Below are 21,891 nucleotides of genomic sequence, written 5' to 3'. Positions count from 1 at the left end.
AGCATTGTTAAGTTTCTTGCAACAAAGTCAAACTCAGGAAGCAGTGTAGCTCATCCCCACACACTCTTGAGGCAAAGAGAGAGAGGTGTGGCTGTGTAATGGGTGGGGGGTGGGAGGGGCTGAGAATAAAGCTGCTTCAAAAAGCAGAGATAGAGACATCTTGGTCATTGGAAAGGATGAGAAACCATATCCTAGCATGCCATCAGCCTAAACTACCATCCTCAAACTCTAGTCTTGTCTAATTGGCAGATATTTAAATGTGGCAGGTGCACGACACTGAATGATTTAGTGCAGGGCAGACCTGGGTTTTGCTATTTATACTATTTGATGTATTTCAATTATTTTCAAATAAGGTTTGTTTGAAAATGTAGTAAAATATTGGAATATATTTTGAAATGCATTTGGAAAGTATTGTTATGTATTTACAACTACTTCAAATACATAGTAAAAAAAAGTATTTGAAAGACAGTATTTTCAAATTAATATTTTAAAGTATTTGAAAATAGTTTTCATGTACTCAGTAGATTTATATGGAATAAAAACTTAACATATATACTTAACATATCTTTATCCCAAAATGCAATTCACAGCCTACTTTAGATAGTGTATCTGGGAAGAAGACAAGTTGCTATATGACTGGGTATTCCTAGGGTGCTTCTAAAAAGTCTAAATTGGCTTCCTCTTCTTGTCTTATTTCTAGAAACCATTTACGTAACATTTAACAAGTTGCTCTTATACCTTTGTACTGATTATATTATTATAGACCCTTTATTATTATTGGTATTATTGTTCATAATAATTACATTATGATGGTTGTTGTTTTTAATAATAATGTTATTATTGTTATTATTGTTGTTGTTATTATTACACATTCAACTTTGATAGTATGCAATCAAAATGCAATGACTAAAGTATTTAAAAAAAAATGGTAATACAATGTTGTTAATAGTGTAAATACATTGTTACTACACAGGTTAGAGCAACTTAAGTTAAAGTGTTACTACAATGCATTTTACTCAAAAACCATTTGTTAATATATTTCACATCAGTCCACCATTTATATGGTCTAAAAATATAATTATTTAAAATTACATTGGAAACTTCCTGGAAAAGTGATTTGCATCATCAAATCAATTTGAGATGTTTCTTAATTTTGAGCATCAGGAGACTAAAATATATATATATTGAAAACTTGAATGTTGACATGCAAACATTTTTGGAACTGTATTAACAGCAGAATAATGAAAAATATATCAAATGTTTTTTTTAGCAAAATGCCCCTTTAACAATGTTGGTCATTTAAAAAAAGAAAATTAAAGAAATGTCGCTTTTAAATTAACAATATACTGTATATCCATTGATTCTTAAAGAATACTTCTGTTAGCTTCCAAACATACTTATGTTAGCTTTTAAAACGATCATTTTGATATTATGGATGGTCAGTCCTTCGATCCATTGCTCTGTCTATGAATTTGAGAGTGGTTACATTCCTCCAGTCCCATCCCTCAGCTGTCTACCCAAACAGTGGCGGGGTGTTTTCTTTATTGTTGTTTTAACTGCAGATTGCCCCTTTAAGGACTAAGATATTGAAAGCACTTTCTATAATTAATTGAGTGAGCATGTACTTTCTACTTAAAACATATATTAATAGAATTGTTTAAAAAAACAATTGTTTTGCCCAACATTTAGAGCAGAGTATTTGAGGGTATTTTAAAATACTTTGTAATACAATTTGGTAGAGTATTTGGTTTTACAAGTAGGCATTCAAATAATTCAAATGTAAGTATTTGTTTTGAGCTGTGTATTTGAAAATACAAAAAATGCATGGAAATAAGTATTTTCAAATACAAGTACTTGTATGCAGTTGTATTTATACCTAGGTCTGATGCAGGAGTGGACAATCCTCCTCCTGGAGAGATACCTTCCTGCCTTACTGCAGGATTTTGTTCCAGTCTCAAACTAAGACACACGTTTTTACTAATCAGTTGCCACTCAGGAACATAATTAGCTGTATCAAGGTGGGTTAGTACTGGAGCAAGCGCGTGCACACAGGAGGTCCCGTGAAAAGAACGTGCCCCCCTATGGAAACCAAATGCCCGTCCAACTGATTCGTTCTGGTGCCGGCCCTGTATCTTTGTGTGTTTGTTCATGTGCGTTCATGTGTGTCTGCTTGAGCACTAACCATGTCTTGTTCTCTGTTCTTAAAGTATGAGGTCCTATAGTCTGGTCGTCCTGCTCATCCCTGAGGAAGGTATGTATTTGTTTGTGTGTCTGTGTGTGTACAGAAGCACCCCTGCCTATACGCAGACTGTGCCGAACAAAACAAAAAAACAAACATGTATTTATAGTTTGAGAACTCAGTCGGGGTCTCAACTTAGTGATAGTGCATCAGTAGTTTTCTACTTATGTCAGTCACTGACGGTCACTCAATTAGCCCATGTTAGCTAAAACATATTATATTGCTAGATAAGGTAGTCTAGCTAGCTATCTAAACCTTGTAGTAATCATCACCAAAATACTGACTGTCCAGGGGCCCTGACCTCCAGGGGCCCCACACTGAATTTTTTAGTCACTCTCACTCAGATATCATATGAATATGGAATAAGTCATGGCAAAATGTGTAGAATTGCCGGATATTATTTTTGAAACTGCAAAATGCACTTTCAGCCCATGGCAAAATGTGTAGAGTTCCAGAATCACTCAAATGTTTTGCACGTGAGGTGCCCCCCTAACCAAATCTCGCTTAGAGCCCCCAAAAGTCTAGGGGCGGCTCTCTCTCTCTGTGTGTGTGTGTGTGTGTGTGTGTGTGTGTGTGTGTGTGTGTGTGTTTGTGTGTGTGTTTGTGTATGTCCAGCTAAATAACAGGCAATCTCCAATCTATCTATAATCTGACAGGTCTTCTCAGTCACTCTGTGGAGAATGTGTCTGAGGATGATGAGGGTAGATCCTTTTTTTTTATTGGCACCCTATTATTATTCTTCACACATCAAAATCTACAAATAAATGGTTAATTGACCACAAATCAACATTTTGCAATGGCCATCTCAGTTTCCGAACTTGAACCCCATTTAAACCTCTGGTTTAAAAAAAATTAATGTATGCACTCATGACTGTAAGTCGCTTTGGATAAAAGCGTCTGCTAAATGGCATATTGTATTATTATTATTATAAGAAGGCAGTCCGTAAGCGCAGACCGAAGGATATCGATCTGGAAAGATTCTGTATGGAGGAATGTTCAAAATGGTCCCTCCCAATGGGTTCTGCAATCTCATAACACATTCTAGGAAAAGGCTAAGTGCCGTTATACTCACAAGGGGAGAGTGCACAAAGTATTGAAAACAGTGGCGCCAAAACAATGAACACATCTTCTTTAGATGTTTTTTTTATCACCTTTTAAACTAAATATTTTTTCTGAGCAATTGTATTAGAATAAAATAATATAATTTTAAATAAAATAAATGTTGAGCATACAATATACTGAACTAAAATATAAAAGTAACATGTAAAGTGTTGGTCCCATGTTTTATGAGCTGAAATAAAAGATCCCAGAAATGTTGTGCACAAATCTGTTTACATCCCTATTAGTGAGCATTTCTCCATTGCCAAGATAATTCATCCACCTAACAGGTGTGGCATATAAAGAAGCTGATTAAACAGCATGATCATTACACAGGTGCACCTTGTGCTGGGGACAATAAAAAGGCCCCTCTAAAATGTGCATTTTAGTCACACAACACAATGCCACAGATGTCTCAAGTTTTTAGTGTGCAATTGGCATGCTAACTGCAGGAATGTCCACCAGAGCTGTTGCCAGATAATTGAATGTTCATTGCTCTACCATAAGCCGCCTCCAACGTCGTTTTAGATCATTTGGCAGTATGTCCAACCGTTCTCATAACCGCAGACCACGCCAGCCCAGGACCTCCACATAAGGCTTCTTCACCTGCGGGATCGTCTGAGACCAGCCACACGGACAGCTGATGAAACTGTGGGTTTGCACAACCGAAGAATTTCTGCACAAACTGTCAGAAACCTTCTCAGGGAAGCTCATCTGCATGCTCGTCATCCTCACCAGGGTCTTGACCTGACTGCAGTTCGGCGTCATAACTTACTTCAGTGGGCAAATTATCACCTTCGATGGCCACTGGCACACTGGAGAAGTGTGCTCTTCACTGGTGAATCCCGGTTTCAACTGTACCGGGCAGATGGCAGAGAGCGTGTATGGTGTTGTGTGGGCGAGTGGTTTGCTGATGTCAACAGAGTGCCCCATGGTGGCGGTGGGGTTATGGCAGGACTGCTCAACCCTGTTCCTGGAGAGCTACCGTCCTGTAGGTTTTTGCGCCAACCCTAATCTAGCATACCTGATTCTAATAATTAGCAGATTGATAAAATGAATCAGGTTAGTAACACCTGGGGTTGGAGCAAAAACATATAGGAGGGTAGCTCTCCATGAACAGGGTTGGGCAACCCTGGGTTATGGTATAGGCTGGCATAAGCTAGAGACAATGAACATAATTGCATTTTATCAATGGCAATTTGAATGCACAGAGAAACCGTGACGAGATCCTGAGGCCCATTGTCGTGACAAGATCCTGAGGCCGATTGTTGTGTCATTCATCAGCTTCCATCACCTCATGTTTCAGCATGATAATGCACGGCCCCATGTCGCAAGGATCTGTACACAATTCCTGCAAGCTGAACATTTCCCAGTTCTTCCATGGCCTGCATACTCAACAGACATGTCACCCATTGAGCATGTTTGGGATGCTCTGGATTGACATGTACGACAGCGTGTTCCAGTTCCCTCCAATATCCAGCAACTTCGTACAGCCATTGAAGAGGAGTGGGACAACATTCCACAAGCCACAATCAACAGCCTGATCAACTCTATGCGAAGGAGATGTGTCGCGCTGCATGAGGCAAATGGTGGTGACATCAGATACTGACTGGTTTTCTGATCCACTCTCCTGCCTTTTTTTAAAGGTATCTGTGACCAACAGATGCATATCTGTATTCCCAGTCATGTGAAGTCCATAGATTAGGGCCTAATGAATTTATTTCAATAGACTGACTTCCTTACATGAACTGTAACTCAGTAAAATCTTTGAAATTGTTGCATGTTGTCTTTATATATCTTTGCATGTTGTCTCAATATGATTTGTCAATTTTATAATAAAAAAATAATATATGTATATCTGACCATTTTATAAATGGTATATGCGTGATATGATAGGATTTGTCAAACCCGCTCCCCCGTTGCACCAAGATGAATGATTTTGACCACTAAAGTTTTGCTTCACTACACGCTCCACTGCTTTGATTGTTGTACTATTAGCTACAAACCACAAGTGTCTATCAAGATAAAAAGAAAATTCAAGGAACTTATAGTTGCATGTCATTTGTGGCATGCATGATCATGATACATTTCACTTCCCCTGTGAGAAAAATAAGCACGGGCTGACTTGGCTTTGCTGTACCGCAGCCAAAGCCTGCCAGCACCTACCTACCAAAGGTTGCACCGTGTCCATTACATTAGAGAAGCGCAGGTCAGCTATCTTTTAGTAGTTATCCAAATTACCGGAGCTTCACGTTATTCTTTCTAACTACAGTGCATTCGGAAAGTATTCAGAACCCTTGACTTTTTTTTTTACATTGCAGCCTTATTCTAAAATTGATGAAATCGTTTTTACCCCCTCATCAATCTACACACAATACCCCATAATGACAAGGCAAAAACAGGTTTTTAGACATTTTTGCACATTTATTTAAAAACTGAAATATTACATTTACATAAGTATTCAGACCCTTTACTCAGTACTTTGTTGAAGCACCTTTGGCAGCGATTACAGCCTTGAGTCTTCTCGGGTATGACGCTACAAGCTTGGCACACCTGTATTTTGGGAGTTTCTCACATTTTTCTCTGCAGATCCTCTCAAGCTCTGTCAGGTTGGATGGAGAGCGTCGCTGCACAGCTGTTTTCAGGTCTCTCCAGAGATGTTCGCTTGGGTTCAAGTCCAGGCTCTGGCTGGGCCACACAAGGACATTCAGAGACTTGTCCCGAAGCCACTCCTGCGTTGTCTTGGATGAGTGCTTAGGGTCGTTGTCCTGTTGGAAGGTGAATCTTCACCCCAGTCTGAAGTCCTGAGCGCTCTGGAGCAGGTTTTCATCAAGGATCTCTCTGTACTTTGTTCCATTCATCTTTCCCTCGATCCTGACTAGTCTCCCAGTCCCTGCCGCTGAAAAACATCCCCACAGCATGATGCTGCCACCACCATGCTTCACCGTAGGGATGGTGCCAGGTTTCCTCCAGACGTGATACTTGGCATTCAGGCCAAAGAGTTCAATCTTGGTTTCATCAGACCAGAAAATCTTGTTTCTCATGGTCGGAGAGTCCTTTAGGTGCTTTTTGGCAAACTCCAAGCGGGCTGTCATGTGCATTTTACTGAGGAGCGGCTCCCGTCTGGCCACTCTACCATTAGGGCCTGATTGGTGGAGTGCTGCAGAGAAGGTTGTCCTTCTGGAAGGTTCTCCCATCTCCACAGATGAACTCTGGAGCACTGTCAGAATGACCATCGGGTTCTTGTTCACCTCCCTGACCAAGGCCCTTCTCCCCCGATTGCTCAGTTTGGCCGGGAAGCCAGCTCTAGGAAGAGTCTTGGTGGTTCCAAACTTATTTCATTTAAGAGTGATGGAGGCCACTGTGTTCTTGGGGACCATCAATGCTGCAGACATTTTTTGGTACCCTTCCCCAGATCTGTGCCTTGACACAATCCTGTCTCGGTGCTCTACGGACAATCCCTTCGACATGGCCTGGTTCTCACTCTGACATGGATTGTCAACTGTGTGACCTTATATAGACAGGTGTGTGCCTTTCCAAATCATATCCAATCAATTGAATTTACCACAGGTGGACTCCAATCAAGTTGTAGAAACATCTCAAGGATGATCAATGGAAACAGGATGCACCTGAGCTCAATTTAGAGTCTCATAGGAAAGGGTCTGAATACTTATGTAAATGTGATATTTATGTTTTTTATTTGTAATACATTTGCAAAAATGTATAAAAACCTGTTTTTGCTTTGTCATTATGTGGTATTGTGTGTAGATTGATGAGGGGGGAAATGATTTAATCCATTTTAGAATAAGGCTGTAATGTAACAAAATGTGGAAAAAGGGGTCTGAAAACTTTCCAAATGCACTGCATTTCTATGGCGGATTTGCGACCGTAATTTATGGAAAATGCCAAAACTTTGGAAATAACAATACATACAATACAAATCCATCTCCAGAACTAGCTATAGAGCCAGCTGGCAATTCTTTTGAATACGGTGTAGTAAAAAACCCCCAGCAAAAACAGATAACATTAGCTAGCTAGATAAGGTTAGCATGCTAGCTAGCTACACTGACAGTGCCCATTTGTTGATGTTTATCAACTCCACGTGGAAATTCCCTCACCCAATTCTTGAATATGTATAAGTAGCCTAAGTCATTCTTCGGAGAGGGAACCTAATCATGCATTTCCTATCTAGGACAGGAAATTACGTCCTCTGTGGCGGGGGGTCATTTAATCATAATTCAGGGTTCCTTAACTGGAGGCCCGCGGGCCTAATATGGCACGCAGGTGGTTTCATTTGGTCCCCAAAGTTTTTTTTTTACATTTAAGAAATCTGTTCCCAACTATTCCCATGCACAATAGAGAGACGTGATCGTATACAAATGTAAGCAAGGCTTGAAATTATGATGTTTTAGTCAAACATTATATATGTTTGGGCTTCTTGCGGTGAATTTGCAGTCTACAAATTATTTGTAATTATATCTAATTTACATAAGTATTCACACCCCTGAGTCAATACATGTTAGAATCACCTTTGGCAGCGATTACAGCTGTGAGTCTTTCTGGGTAAGTCTCTAAGAGCTTTGCACACCTGGATTGTACAATATTTGCACATTATTCTTTTAAAAATGATTCAAGCTCTGTCAAGTTGGTTGTTGATCATTACTAGACAGCCATTTTACATTTTAGTCATTTAGCAGACGCTCTTATCCAGAGTGACTTACAGGTAGTGAGTGCATAAAAGCCGATTTAAGTAAACTAACTAGGCCACTCAGGAACATTCAATGTCGTCTTGGTAAGCAACTCCAGTGTATATTTGGCCTTGTGTTTTAGGTTATTGTCCTGCTGAAAGGTAAATTTGTCTCCCAGTGTCTGTTACAAAGCAGACTGAATCAGGTTTTCCTCTAGAATTTTGCCTGTGTTTAGCTCTATTCTGTTGATTTTTATCCTAAAAAAACTCCCTAGTCCTTGCCGATGACAAGCATAACCATAACATGATGCAGCCACCAGCATGTTTGAAAATATGAAGAGTGGTACTCAGTGATGCATTGTGCTGGATTTGCCCCAAACATAATGCTTTTGTATTCAGGACATAAAGTTAATTTCTTAGCCACATTTTTTACAGTTTTACTTTAGTGCCTTATTGCAAACAGGATGAATGTTTTGGAATATTTTTTATTCTGTACAGGCTTCCTTCTTTTCACTCTGTCATTTAGGTTAGTGTTGTGGAGTAACTATAATGTTGTTGATCCATCTTCAGTTTTCTCCTATCACAGCCATTAAACTCTGTAACTGTTTTAAAGTCACCATTGGCCTCATAATGAAATCCCTGAGCGGTTTCCTTCCTCTCCAGCAACTGAGTTAGGACGGACGCCTGCTTCGTTGTAGTGACTGGGTCTATTGATACACAATCCAAAGTACAATTAATAACTTCACCATGCTCAAAGGGATATTCACTGTCTGCTTTTTTATTTTTACCCATCTACCAATAGGTGCCCTTCTTTGCGAGGTATTGGAAAACCTCTCCGGTCTTTGTGGTTGAATCTGTGTTAGAAATTCACTGCTCTACTGTGGGACCTTACAGATATGTACAGATATGAGGTAGTCATTAAAAAATAATGTTAAACCCTATTATTACACAAAGAGTGAGTCCATGCAACTTATTATGTGACTTGTTAAGCAAATGTTTACTCCTGAACTTAATTTAGGCTTGCCATAACAAAGGGGTTGAATACTTATTGACTCAAGACATTTCAGCTTTTCATTTTTTATGAATTTGTAAAAAAATCTCAAAACATAATTAAACTTTGACATTATGGGGTATTGTGTGTAGGCCAGTGACACAAAATCTAAATGTTGTATCAATTTTAAATTCAGCCTGTAATACATCAAAATGTGGAAAAGGTCAAGGGGTGTGAATGCTTTCTGAAGGCACTGTAGTACAACCTACAAAAGAGCAAATGTAAACCAGGGAAAAAAGACACTACCCTCCCCTGTGCCCAACAGCTGGTGAGAAGGTAATCAATCTCCTTGCCTGGCACAACATTCTGCTATGTTTCAAAATCACCACCACTGTGGTGTAAAAAAAAATATCTTTACTATAAAAGGAATATGATTTATAACCGGTATCTAGCAAATATGCTAAGGAGCATTTCAAGTCTGGAGCTCATCTCCCGCTAGCATCCACTGCTAAAGTTTTAAGACTCATTTCTCATGGGGCCCTGCCTTGATCCCGATAGCCATGTAATCTCCTCAGTATTTTTATGACGCATTATGGGGGCGCTTGTCTGGCCTCACGGTATGCCTCATGGTAGTGCCATGCTCCGGCAGCTCCGAAAAAATACGGCACGGGACGAAGAGAAGCCTAAACATTCCATAAACCAAACTGGGCTCTCACTGGTCTCAGTCTCTCTTTCTCTCTCTCCCTATCTATCTATCTCCCTCTGTCTGTAGTAAGTTTGCTCTCTCTCTCTTTCGCTCTCACTTTTTCACTCTCTTTTCCTCCCCCCCCTCTCTCTCTCTCTTTCTTTCTCTCTCACTCTCTATGTAGGCCTAGTCTTTTAGCTATGTTAGACTCCCCATATACTGTGTTATGCCCAATGGTTGAATGATTTGTACTGTTAGCAGTGTTTTCCAAACTGGTGGATCATCTAATTCATTTTGTAGAACCATTGGTTTTATTAAACAGTATAAAAGGAGATGAGTTGCTGATAAATCCCACAAGGCTATATGACTGACAATTGAGAGGAGTTAATGTATGCCTGTATGCTTAGATTATCTGCTTTGAAGGGAGAACCGCAGGCTAAGGTGCAAGTTTAATGACCTCCATTGCTGCTTCATGAGTGGATTTACCCATTTAATCACTCTTACCCCTTGAATCCTTCCATGATTATATTGACTATTGTAACAGTAGAGCCAAAGTAAAATGTGGACTTACTTTCATGCCGTAATAACCATACAAAAATACAGACAACCCAGACGTGTGATGTCAACCTGTCACCACTAGAGGGGGTACTTTTATTGTGATTCACGATACTAAAAGGACAGTTAGTGGTCCCGCTAGGACCGCTCCCGAACGAGAGGTTCAGTCGCAAAAGTGTTGTAGAGAGTATGGTTCCTAGGCTGTGCAAATTGCCTTCGGATAGTAGTTTCAAAGATGCTTGTGGTCTTACTGATATTGGGGAACAGGATGATGGCTTCTGCACTGCTGAGAGAGGCAGGGGATTTGGCTCAGTAATGGCCTACTAGTAACTTCTGAAAGACATGATCTTCGTGGACACCCAGTCCATTAAGCTCCCTCATCCGACATAAACACAGTAAATGCATGTATGCTCACACACAGACACACACACACTCACACACACACACACAGTCACTTGCTGTGCTCCTCTAGCCAAGTCTCCTCTCAAACCCACTGTATTTCTTAATCTGGTGTTTTATACACTCTCATAAGGATGTCACTGTTTTGAATGTGTGCATTTAATTTATTCCGCTGCGAAGGCCTAATAGTCTACAATATAACGTGTTTCACTTGGGATCACGTGGGCGGAGAAGCCCTGTTGCCTATGAATTGCGTTTTGAGGAGCGTGTGACTTGCAGTCATAAACGCAAAAATATCAAATAAATGTAAAAAAACGAAACAAGTACAGATAATCATATTTGAAACGAAAACAAACGAAAAAGGAAACCAGACCAACAACACTTTGGGCACGGATGAATCTCGTTGTAATTGTCAATGCCCATATTCAGGCTACAAGAGAGTCCGACAATCTGGGATACCTTGAGTAGGAGGAAGGACGGTGCTGAACTGGACCTACCCGAGGTGCATGTCCTCTTCTTTTGACACGAGTTATTTGCTCCTAGATGTAATCTAAACTTTGTTTTGAATGAACTCTTACTAATCTTATTTGTGTTCACCATCATTTCAAATGGAAGCTTGGGGAGTGAGACCCGGAACAAAAGTAACACTTTCAGGCTTTTGCTTATGATGAAAATATTATTTGAGTTAGATTCATAATATTATTATGATTTGAAAATGATATTTGGATTATGATAATACAATGAATTAACAACAAATATTTCCATTTGATCTTTTAGGCATGTCATATTGACATGGCCTATTTTAAATTAGTATGAATTGGACATTGTTTTTTTGATTTTTTGATATTATTTTAGTTGTACTTCTAAACTTGTTCATTATTTTCCATAGAATGCATAGCCCCTTGTTGATCATCCCTTACTTAATTGGAGCCCAATCCACAGGTGCCCCTTGATATTTTTGATACGTTTACAGGCAGAGGCTTCATGCCAATAGGGGGCACAGGGGAAAGTGGCCCATCAGATTTGTCCTGTAATTTTTTAAAATAATAATATTGTCATATATATTTTTGTTGTTGTTTCTCTGTAGGCCTAATACTACTAGCCACTTAGCAATTTTATGAAGTTGGCTTTAGCTAGCCCAGATAGGTTCCCAATCTCCCAACCTAATAACTAGCTACCAAGAAGCCATTTCAGGCTATCAATCAAGTTAGAGTAGCTAGCTTGTCTATCTATCTTAGCTGGCAAGGTACCATACTTTAGAAAAGCAAGTGATAACTAAATGTACGCCTACTTAATAAGACTCAAATTCCTTTACATAAAAATTAAGCATAATTATTATGGCTCTAGATTGCAGGAAAAAGCTGTTTCAGGTGTTTGAAAAATGCTAAATCCCCCCCCCCCCATATGGACTACTTCCCAGCCATCCTCACATACTTTGAGCCCACTCAGATTTTTGGGGAGCACGACGTCCCTGCTTACAGTGAGGTCGCAGTGGGTGATTATATTGAGGCAGCATTTCAGAATACAGATTATTAACTCATCCTGAATAGGTTTTCCTCAGCACCACACGTGTCTGCCCCTTGATCTGCTGAAGCCTGACATCGATTCCCGGGTAGCCATGGGCTTGTTGCTGCTCTCTAATTCCATATACTTGGTTTTCGAGTGATTAAATATTCTAGACAACTGCTGTGCCATGATTGAAGACGCGCGCACTGAAGAGCCAAACTAAGCGCCACTTTGGAAAGCAAGCTTGCACCGGGTTCAGAAACATCGAGCTTCTTGTCTGTCTGTGCAAATCCTGAGCCGCGTGGATATTACATCTCGAAGTCAGAGAAAGAGAGAAAGGGAGGGAGGGTGGGAGGAAGGAAGCATGAGTGAGTAAGTGAGTGAGTGAGTGAGTGAGTGAGTGAGTGAGTGAGTGAGTGAGTGAGTGTCGGGTGATTCCCTCCCCTCGCCAAATATCTGTCCGGGAGACATTGACACTCCTTCATAACCCCGCTCTTCCCGCGCCTCACGCAGATGCCCAAAGCGCCGTGGGCATAGAAGTCTCCAAACCCCAGAATTCTACTTACTTCACCGAACCCCAGTAGATTAGAGCATAAAATAGCCTAATGTTAATTATAGTTATTTAAATTAATTCATTAATATAGCCTTATAGTTTTCTTTCCAACACCTTAGTTTGCCTTTCCAAGAGACCTCTTTGTGCAAACTCTTTTATACTCTATGTGCACGTCCCCGGGACTTACTGCACATCCCCAGTCGGTGTTGCTGATGCCATGCCCCGCAACCACAGTGGCGATGAGGCCGGTACTGGGCTCTGGATGAAAACCTCTCCAGGGCGTCGGGCTCAGAACTATAGGTTGAAAGATGTGGAGTCTGGACGGAGGATGATGAACAACACTGTTCGAGTCGGAGACGGGATGCTTTCGCCGGACGCTGCAGGTGCAGGGGGCGCGGAGAGGCGAAAGGGCGCCCGGTTGAGTTTGCTCGGGAAGCCGCTCATCTACAGCGCGCAGAGCGGGCGCAGGAACGCGCACTACCGGCGTCTCCAGAATTACCTATATAATGTACTGGAGAGACCCAGGGCATGGGCGTTCATCTACCACGCCTTCGTGTGAGTATACGAACTGTTATCATGTAGGCCTCGTGTAAACAGATTTAAACAGTAATTTAATGGTAGGCTACTTCACCAGTCACCTGTTGCTGGGAATTCTTCCAGCGCACAGAGCTACAGAGGGGGAAAGGGAATGATTAGAGGTTTTGTGCAAGTGAAGTAAGTATACACACAAAAAAACGTGGGTTCCTCAAGGGAAGGGTGATGGTTCTTTACCGCTCAAGAAAGGGTTATTTCCTCTTTAAGTGATAATACAAATGTAGGGGCAGCAGCTCATATGTAATATTTTGGGGAGTGGTTTGTTCACAGCTCTTTTTGTGCAACCATGAGTGAGAGTGTCATTCCAGTTGATCTAATCTGTTGTATTATGCTACATTACATGTTATATATGACTATGAACAGTGAAGGTGTCTTGTGAAAGACTCACATATGGCCTTGTGTCTATTGAGAACGTTTGACTGAGTCAGTAGTTCTCAATTCTCTCCACAGGACCCCCAGCCATTCCAGAGCTAGCACACCTGATTCAACTTGTTAATAAACACAATAATAAAACCTATGGAATTTTAACTATATACTACAAATAACATTTAAGAGTTAAAGGTTCTTTATAGAACCATTCTCCATAATGGTTCTATAAAGAACCATAAAAAAAGTGTTGAATATAGCCCCAAAAAGGGTTGTAACCATTGCAGAACCCTTTTTTGGTGCTATATAGAACCTTTCTTTAATGGTACCGTAGGAAAAGGCTTTTTATAGCACAATGAAGTTTCCATTTAGAACCTTATGAGCATGGTTCTTTATAGAACCTTAAAAAAAGGTTCCATATTGAACCATGTGAACCATATAAATCATATTGGTGTGTGTGTGTGTGTGTGTGTGTGTGTGTGTGTGTGTGTGTGTGTGTGTGTGTGTGTGTGTGTGTGTGTGTGTGTGTGTGTGTGTGTGTCCAAGTGCCTTGTCTAGATTGTTTCCTTGTAACAGCTGGATGCTGCTGTTGTAGAAAATACGTTTCTGGATAGAACCAAAAAGGGTTCTATTGCTTACTTCATATATGGCACCCCTAAAGGTTCTATATAGAACCCTTTTGTAGGGTTCTTTGATCAGAACCCCAGGGGTTATTCTTCACTGAACCAAAATTGGTTCCATATAGAACCCTTGGTTTCCATATGAGGTTCTATATGGAACCAATTTCGGTTCTATATAGATCCATATCCCTTTACACTCCTACCCATATTTGGGTTGAAAATGGCAGATTTGGGCTCTAATAAGCGCCTAAATTGGAACGGCTGTACAGTAACATGCTATACATGACGTCCGAGCTCAGTCTCTGTACTTCACAGCGCTGTATGGGTTTTGACTGACAGCCGTTCTGAACTTCAGCAACTTGCGAGACAAGAAGTAGCCCCCATCCCTCCTGGTAATTGGGCAGCTTTTGCAAATGTTTTGTTGTCTGAGTGAGGGAAATGCAGTAAATTAAGATGACTCAATGTGTTTTGAAAGATGAGACTTTGAGGATTATAATAAATACTGCTTTGATGTCATACAAGCAAGCCAAACACCCGTGAGTCCAAATGTGCACTTCACACCTCCAAATCCTAAAACTCATGTCATATACATTGTCAACGTTTATGATCACTATGTTTGATGTACATTTACAAGATTACATGTCGTCATACCCTGGGTTGTTCTGAACAGAATGAGCCTATGTTTGTTTATTGTGAAGAAAATGTGCCTCTTCACACGCACCTGAATGCACTGATGACTCCTTTCTATACGCACCAAAATTACGATCTGTTTCTCTGAATTGTCCTGTGAAAGTCTAACACTGTAAGATCGTACTTTATAACTTGGCTAGTCATGTTGGCAATAGAACAAGCTTTCAAATCATGCCCACCTGACCCAGATTCCGATATATAACGGACCTTTTTGGATTGCATAAACAACAACAGTAGCTGTGTGCAGGGTTGTGTTGCAAACTAAACAACTACAAGTGTGCTTGCTCTAGGTCCTCAACAGCACAGCTAGAAGAGCAACAAGCAGTTCCTTCTTTGAGCCATAAAAGTGCATTGAAATTACTTAGGAACTGTGCACACTTTGGAGAGGTGTTTAGCCACTTGGAGACACCAGTTAGTCCTCTCACTCAAACCCTTGTAATTTTTTGTATTTTGCTGCACCTACCCCACATTTTCCAGGAATAGTCTGATCATGTTACTGAATGTATCCAGAGTATTTTCTGATTTTGTTATCAACAAATACGGTGAAAAGTACAGTAAATGTAAAATGCACAGAAAATCAACAGTGTAATGTTTGGATTCAGTCTTGTGTCAGGTGAACTGTTGTGTACAGTTCGGGTTGAGACATCCTACTTTCTGTTATCGGACTCCTTCAGTCAAAGTTAGAGATCAAATTTCTCATCATGGGATCCGAAACATTAAAATACACTAATAAAAATTACATTAAAATTGCACCTACGTATATGTTGTCAATTATTTAAGATGACATTTAGAGAGAACTAAATGAAGCTGGTTTGATGTCTTGCTGGCATGTGTTGTACTTTATGTTGTCTACTGTACTTGGCATTTTATACAGACACACTGTCCACAGGGGACGGATTGTCTGTACATACCGGTACATTATTGCCTTAGTGCTTGGTGGCCTGTGTGCACCTTTAGGGAAAAAGTATTGAGAGTATCTCAGCTTCCTAACACAAAGTAAGGTGTTTCGCAGTCTTTTGTAGTTTATGGTTAGTTGACAACATTGGCGAGCATGTTGTAACTATTCACACAGACATATACACATTATTCATGCACAAGTCCACGCATATACAAACACACAGACACACACAGACACACAGACACACAGACACACACACACACACACACACACACACACACACACACACACACACACACACACACACACACACACACACACACACACACACACACACACGCACACACACATGCACACACGCACACACATGCACACACACACACACATTTGTGCTGAATTTTGGATTAATAGAAGTTCAAACAATCTCCTAACAGTCTCCTAACAGTACAGTTGCTTCATGGCCATGGTGTGGAGTGTAGGGAGGAGTGTGAAGGAGGAAATGGAGCTGTCAGGTTGGGTAAGATGGGGGACGCAGAGGGGCTGTGAAGCAGGATGTTGAAGTTTTATTTGTTCAGGCGGGACAGCAGGGTCACCGGGGTTAAGTCCTTAAATCTGCCCTGACCATAGCTACAGATTGTATGCCAGATAATGTGATATAACTAAATATATTTGGTGTCCGTTACTGGCTGTTACAGGAAAGCCCCATGTTTTGTACCGCACAAGGAGGTTCCTTGCCATCTTTGCAGGGAACATCTAGCATTTCTCAGAAAACAAGTCGTTTCTATGCGATGCGGCCACAGCCACGTGCAGAAGTAGATGACAGCGCATCACACAGTGCGACCAAAACAAAGATACAACACATGGATTTAATATCTTTCTGAGTTTTCACTGTTTTTTTGTAGAACCACCTGCAACTGGAAACAGACATTTGTAAGATACCTTTTTTTACTGAATCGAGAACTAATAAAGTATTGCCAAGAACAGGTTAGTAAAAAAATCTATGGCTACGGTTTGTATGGGGCTTTCCTGTAACGCCCAGTAATGGACACCAAAAATCTTTCGTTATATCACATTATCTGGCGTACAATCTGTAGCTACCCTGACCACAACGCACATACAGTATAATACGTACAAATACTTACTGTACACGTACAAACACACAGCCACCCATTTGTTTGTTTTTACAGAAATTGTTGAGTCATGCTTGCATCAAAAACCAAGGTTCTTTAGGATCCCAAACCCACAGACACAGGCAAGAGGCAGACAGTCAGTTTATGGTTGTTCCAAGATGGCGTAGCAGTGTGGTCGTGTACTCTGTTGAGTGTCCGTGTAAATAGCCTGTTTTTTTCTTTTTTTTGCCTTTTGTTCTATATATTTCCCTATCACACATTTCATCCTTCTACTAAATATACTTTCCTGCAACCCGCCTCACTCAATGTGGAATGGATTCTATTATTTACTTACCTTTTATCTAGAATCTCCAGTTGAAACTAGCTAGCCAGCTAACTAGCTACTTGCTATTAGCCACCATTAGCGGTTTTCACCCAGAACATCTGATTTTCTGCCGGAATAACTGAATCACTAGACCAGGGGTGTCAAACTCATTTTAGCTCAGGGGCCACATGGAGGAAAATCTATTCCCAAGTGGGCCGGACCGGAAAAATCATGGTATATATAACTTAAAAACAACAACTTCAGATTGTTTTCTTTGTTTTAATACGATCAACATACAACATAAAGCTGGAGCCTGAGGACAGTGTGTCCAAAATAGTACAAGCACAACATCACTATTAATCATAAAACACGTCAAGTTTATTTGAAAATTCTAAAGAAAAAGAACACACAAACACACAATGCCTCAGTGATTAACAGAACAGTTTCACAGATCACAGAACTATATCAGGGTGTCATTTCTCAGGCAGAAATGTAGATAAAATCAATCCAAGATGGCGTAGTAGTGCAGTTGTGTTTTTATCGTATGTCTGTAAATAGCCTGTAAATACCCTATTTTTCTGTATTTTTCGTACATATTTCCCTATCAGACTTTTCATCCTTCTACAAAATATACTTTCCTGCAACCCGCCTCACTCAATGTGGAACGGATTCTATTATTGACTTACCTTTATCTAGAATCTAGAATCTCCAGTTGAAACTAGCTAGCCAGCTAACTAGCTACTTGCTATTAGCCACAGCTAGCGGTATTTCACCCAGAACATTGGATTTTTTCTTTTCTGCGGGATTAATTTTAATCACTGGACATTAATCACCGGATATTCGGCCAGTCTGCACAGCGCGTTATCGACCCAGAACATATCAGTTTTTCCGCCGGAATCACTGAATCACTGGACCTTTAACTCCGGATTCATCGCTACCAGCTAGCTACAACAAAACGGACGCTGTGGTCTGGCTAATCATCCTGAGCTAGGCCCATCTCCCGGCTATCTACCTCTCTGTCAACCGGACGGGACCACCTAGTGTTGACACGGAGCCCCGCCGATCCTACACGACTGGTCTGCCGACGAAATCGTCTGATGTGGTTACGACGTTAACCACGAAGATTCCATCCATCTGCTAGTCCCGGCCCGCTAGCACACGCTAGCCGTGGCCTCTTACTCACTAGTCCTTTACCACCGGACCTTATGATAACTCAGCTATACAGCTGATGTCTGCTGGACTGTTCCTTTTTACGGTACTACATCCTGTTTATGTTTAGCCTCAGCCCAAACATGGTTAGTTTATTGTTGTTTCGGTTATTTCTAATTGTACTATATCACTGTAGACCCCCCAGCCTAGCTAAACCTGCCTTAGATAGCTCCTTTGCCCCTCCCCTATACACGCGGAGACCGACTCAATTGATGCCTCCAGCGATGCTATCTCTTTCATTGTTACCCAACGCTTAGGTTTACCTCCACTTTACTCATATCCTTCCATATCCTTGTCTGTACATAATGCCCTGAATCTTTTCTATAACACCCGGAAATCTGCCCCCTTTATTCTATGTACCCAACGCACTAGAAGACCAGTTCTTAAAGCCTTTAGCCGTATCCTTATTCTAGTCCTCCTCTGTTCCTCTGGTGATGTAGAGGCTAACCCAGGCCCTGCAGCCCTCAGTATCACTCCTACTCCCCAGGCGCTATCATTTGATGACTTCTGTAATCGCAAAAGTCTTGGTTTCTTGCACATAAATATCAGAAGTCTACTTCCTAAGTTTGAGTTATTCACTGCGTTAGCACACTCTGCCAACCCTGATGTTCTAGCAGTGTCTGAATCCTGGCTCAGGAAGGCCACCAAAAATTCTGAAATGTCCATCCCCAACTATAACATTTTCCGTCTAGATAGAACTGCCAAAGGGGGTGGAGTTGCAATCTACTGTAGAGATAGCCTGCAGAGCTCTATCATACTATCCAGGTCTGTGCCCAAACAGTTTGAGCTTCTACTTCTAAAAATCCACCTTTCCAGAAATAAGTCTCTCACTGTTGCCGCTTGCTACAGACCCCCCTCAGCCCCCAGCTGTGCCCTGGACACCATATGTGAATTGATTGCCCCCCATTTATCCTCAGAGTTTGTACTGCTTGGTGACCTAAATTGGGATATGCTTAATACCCCAGCCATCCTACAATCCAAGCTAGATGCCCTCAACCTCACGCAAATTATCAACGAACCTACCAGGTACAACCCTAAATCCGTAAACATGGGTACCCTCATAGATATCATCCTGACTAACATACCCTCTAAATACACCTCAGCTGTCTTCAACCAGGATCTCAGCGATCACTGCCTTATTGCCTGCGTCCGTAACGGGTCCGCGGTCAAAGCGACCACCCCTCATCACTGTCAAACGCTCCCTAAAACACTTTAGCGAGCAGGCCTTCCTAATTGACCTGGCCCAGGTATCCTGAATGGATATAGATCTCATTCCGTCAGTAGAGGATGCCTGGTTGTTCCTTAAAAGTAATTTCCTCTCAATCTTAAATAAACATGCCCCATTCAAAAATACAGAACTAAGAACCGATATAGCCCCTGGTTCTCCTCAGACTTGACTGCCCTTGACAAGCACAAAAACATCCTTTGGCGTACAGCATTAGCATCAAATAGCCCCGCGATATGCAACTTTTCAGGGAAGTTAGGAACCAATATACACAAGCAGTCAGGAAAGCAAAGGCTAACTTTTTCAAACAGAAATTTGCATCCTGTAGCACTAACTCCAAAAAGTTTTGGGACACTGTAAAGTCCATGCAGAATAAGAGCACTTCCTCCCAGCTGCCCACTGCACTGAGGTTAGGAAACACTATCACCACCGATAAATCTACAATAATCGAGAATTTCAACAAGCATTTTGCTACAGCTGGCCATGCTTTCCATCTGGCTACCACTAACCCGGCCACCAACTCTGCACCCTCTGCTGCAACTTGCCCATGCCCCCCGCTTCTCCTTCACACAAATTCAGACAGCTGATGTTTTGAAAGCGCTGCAAAATCTGGACCCCTACAAATCAGCTGGGCTAGACAATCTGGACCCTTTCTTTCTAAAACTAGCCGCGAAATTGTCGCAACCCCCTATTACTAGTCTGTTCAACCTCTCTTTCATAACGTCTGAGATCCCCAGAGATTGGAAAGCTGCCGCGGTCATCCCCCTCTTCAAAGGGGGTGACACTCTAGATCCAAACTGCTACAGACCTATATCCATCCTGCCCTGCCTTTCGAAAGTATTTGGAAGCCAAGTTAACAAACAGATCACCGACCATTTCGAATCCCACCCTACCTTCTCCGCTATGCAATCCGGTTTCCGAGCTGGTCACGGGTGCACTTCAGCCACGCTCAAGGTCCTAAACGATATTATAACCGCGATTGATAATAGACAGTACTGTGCAGCCGTCTTCATCGACCTGGCCAAGGCTTTCGACTCTGTCAACCACCGCATTCTTATTGGCAGACTAAATAGCCTTGGTTTCTCAAATGACTGCCTCGCCTGGTTCACCAACTACTTCTCAGATAGAGTTCAGTGTGTCAAATCGGAGGGCCTGTTGTCTGGACCTATGGCAGTCTCTGTGGGGGTGCCACAGGGTTCAATTCTTGGGCCGACACTTTTCTCCGTGTATATCAATGATGTCGCTCTTGCTGCTGGTGACTCTCAGATCCACCTCTACGCAGACGACACCATTTTGTATACATCTGGCCCTTCATTGGACACTGTGTTAACAAACCTCCAAACGAGCTTCAATGCCATACAACAATCCTTCAGTAGCCTCCAACTGCTCTTAAACACTAGTAAAACTAAATGCATGCTTTTCAATCGAACGCTGCTGGCACCCGCCCACCCAACTAGAATCACCACTCTCGACGGGTCTGACCTAGAGTATGTGGACAACTACAAATACCTAGGTGTCTGGTTAGACTGTAAACTCAACTTCCAGACTCACATAAAGAATCTCCAATCCAAAGTTAAATCTAGAATCGGCTTCCTATTTCGCAACAAAGCCTCCTTCACTCATGCTGCCAAACATGCCCTCGTAAAACTGACTATCCTACCGATCCTTGACTTCGGCGATGTCATTTACAAAATAGCCTCCAACACTCTACTCAGCAAATTGGATGTAGTCTATCACAGTGCCATCTGTTTTGTCTCCAAAGCCCCATACACTACCCACCACTGTGACCTGTACGCTCTTGTTGGCTGGTCCTCACTACATGTTCGTCGTCAAACCCACTGGCTCCAGGCCATCTATAAATCACTGCTAGGCAAATCCCCGCCTTATCTTAGCTCATTGGTCACCATAGCAGCACCCACCCGTAGTCTGCGCTCCAGCAGGTATATCTCACTGGTCATTCCCAAAGCCAACACCTCCTTTGGCCGCCATTCCTTCCAGTTCTCTGCTGCCAATGACTGGAACAATTGCAAAAATCTCTGAAGCTGGAGACTCTTATCTCCCTCAATAACTTTAAGCATCAGTTGTCAGAGCACCTTACCGATCACTGCACCTGTACACAGCCCATCTGAAATTAGCCCACCC

The 21,891-nt window shown here is 41.7% G+C and overlaps 1 protein-coding gene across 2 annotated transcripts in view; it reads left to right on the top strand.

Annotated features, from left to right (window-relative positions):
• Positions 1-12,663: 12,663 nt before the first annotated feature.
• kcnq5a (potassium voltage-gated channel, KQT-like subfamily, member 5a) overlaps positions 12,664-21,891 on the top strand; it is a 157,832-nt gene continuing 148,604 nt past the window's right edge. For both annotated transcript variants that reach the window (XM_041866901.2, XM_041866900.2), the window contains exon 1: positions 12,664-13,268. In XM_041866901.2, coding sequence (XP_041722835.2) covers positions 12,931-13,268 — 338 coding nt within the window. In that variant the 5' untranslated portion in view covers positions 12,664-12,930. The remainder of the gene's footprint in view (positions 13,269-21,891) is intronic.

Source organism: Coregonus clupeaformis, chromosome 37 (assembly GCF_020615455.1).
Source record: "Coregonus clupeaformis isolate EN_2021a chromosome 37, ASM2061545v1, whole genome shotgun sequence".
In the NCBI taxonomy this organism is placed as follows: Eukaryota; Metazoa; Chordata; class Actinopteri; order Salmoniformes; family Salmonidae; genus Coregonus; species Coregonus clupeaformis.
The sequence above is the reverse complement of the archived record's forward strand: the minus strand, read 5'-3'. Positions and strand labels throughout refer to the sequence as shown.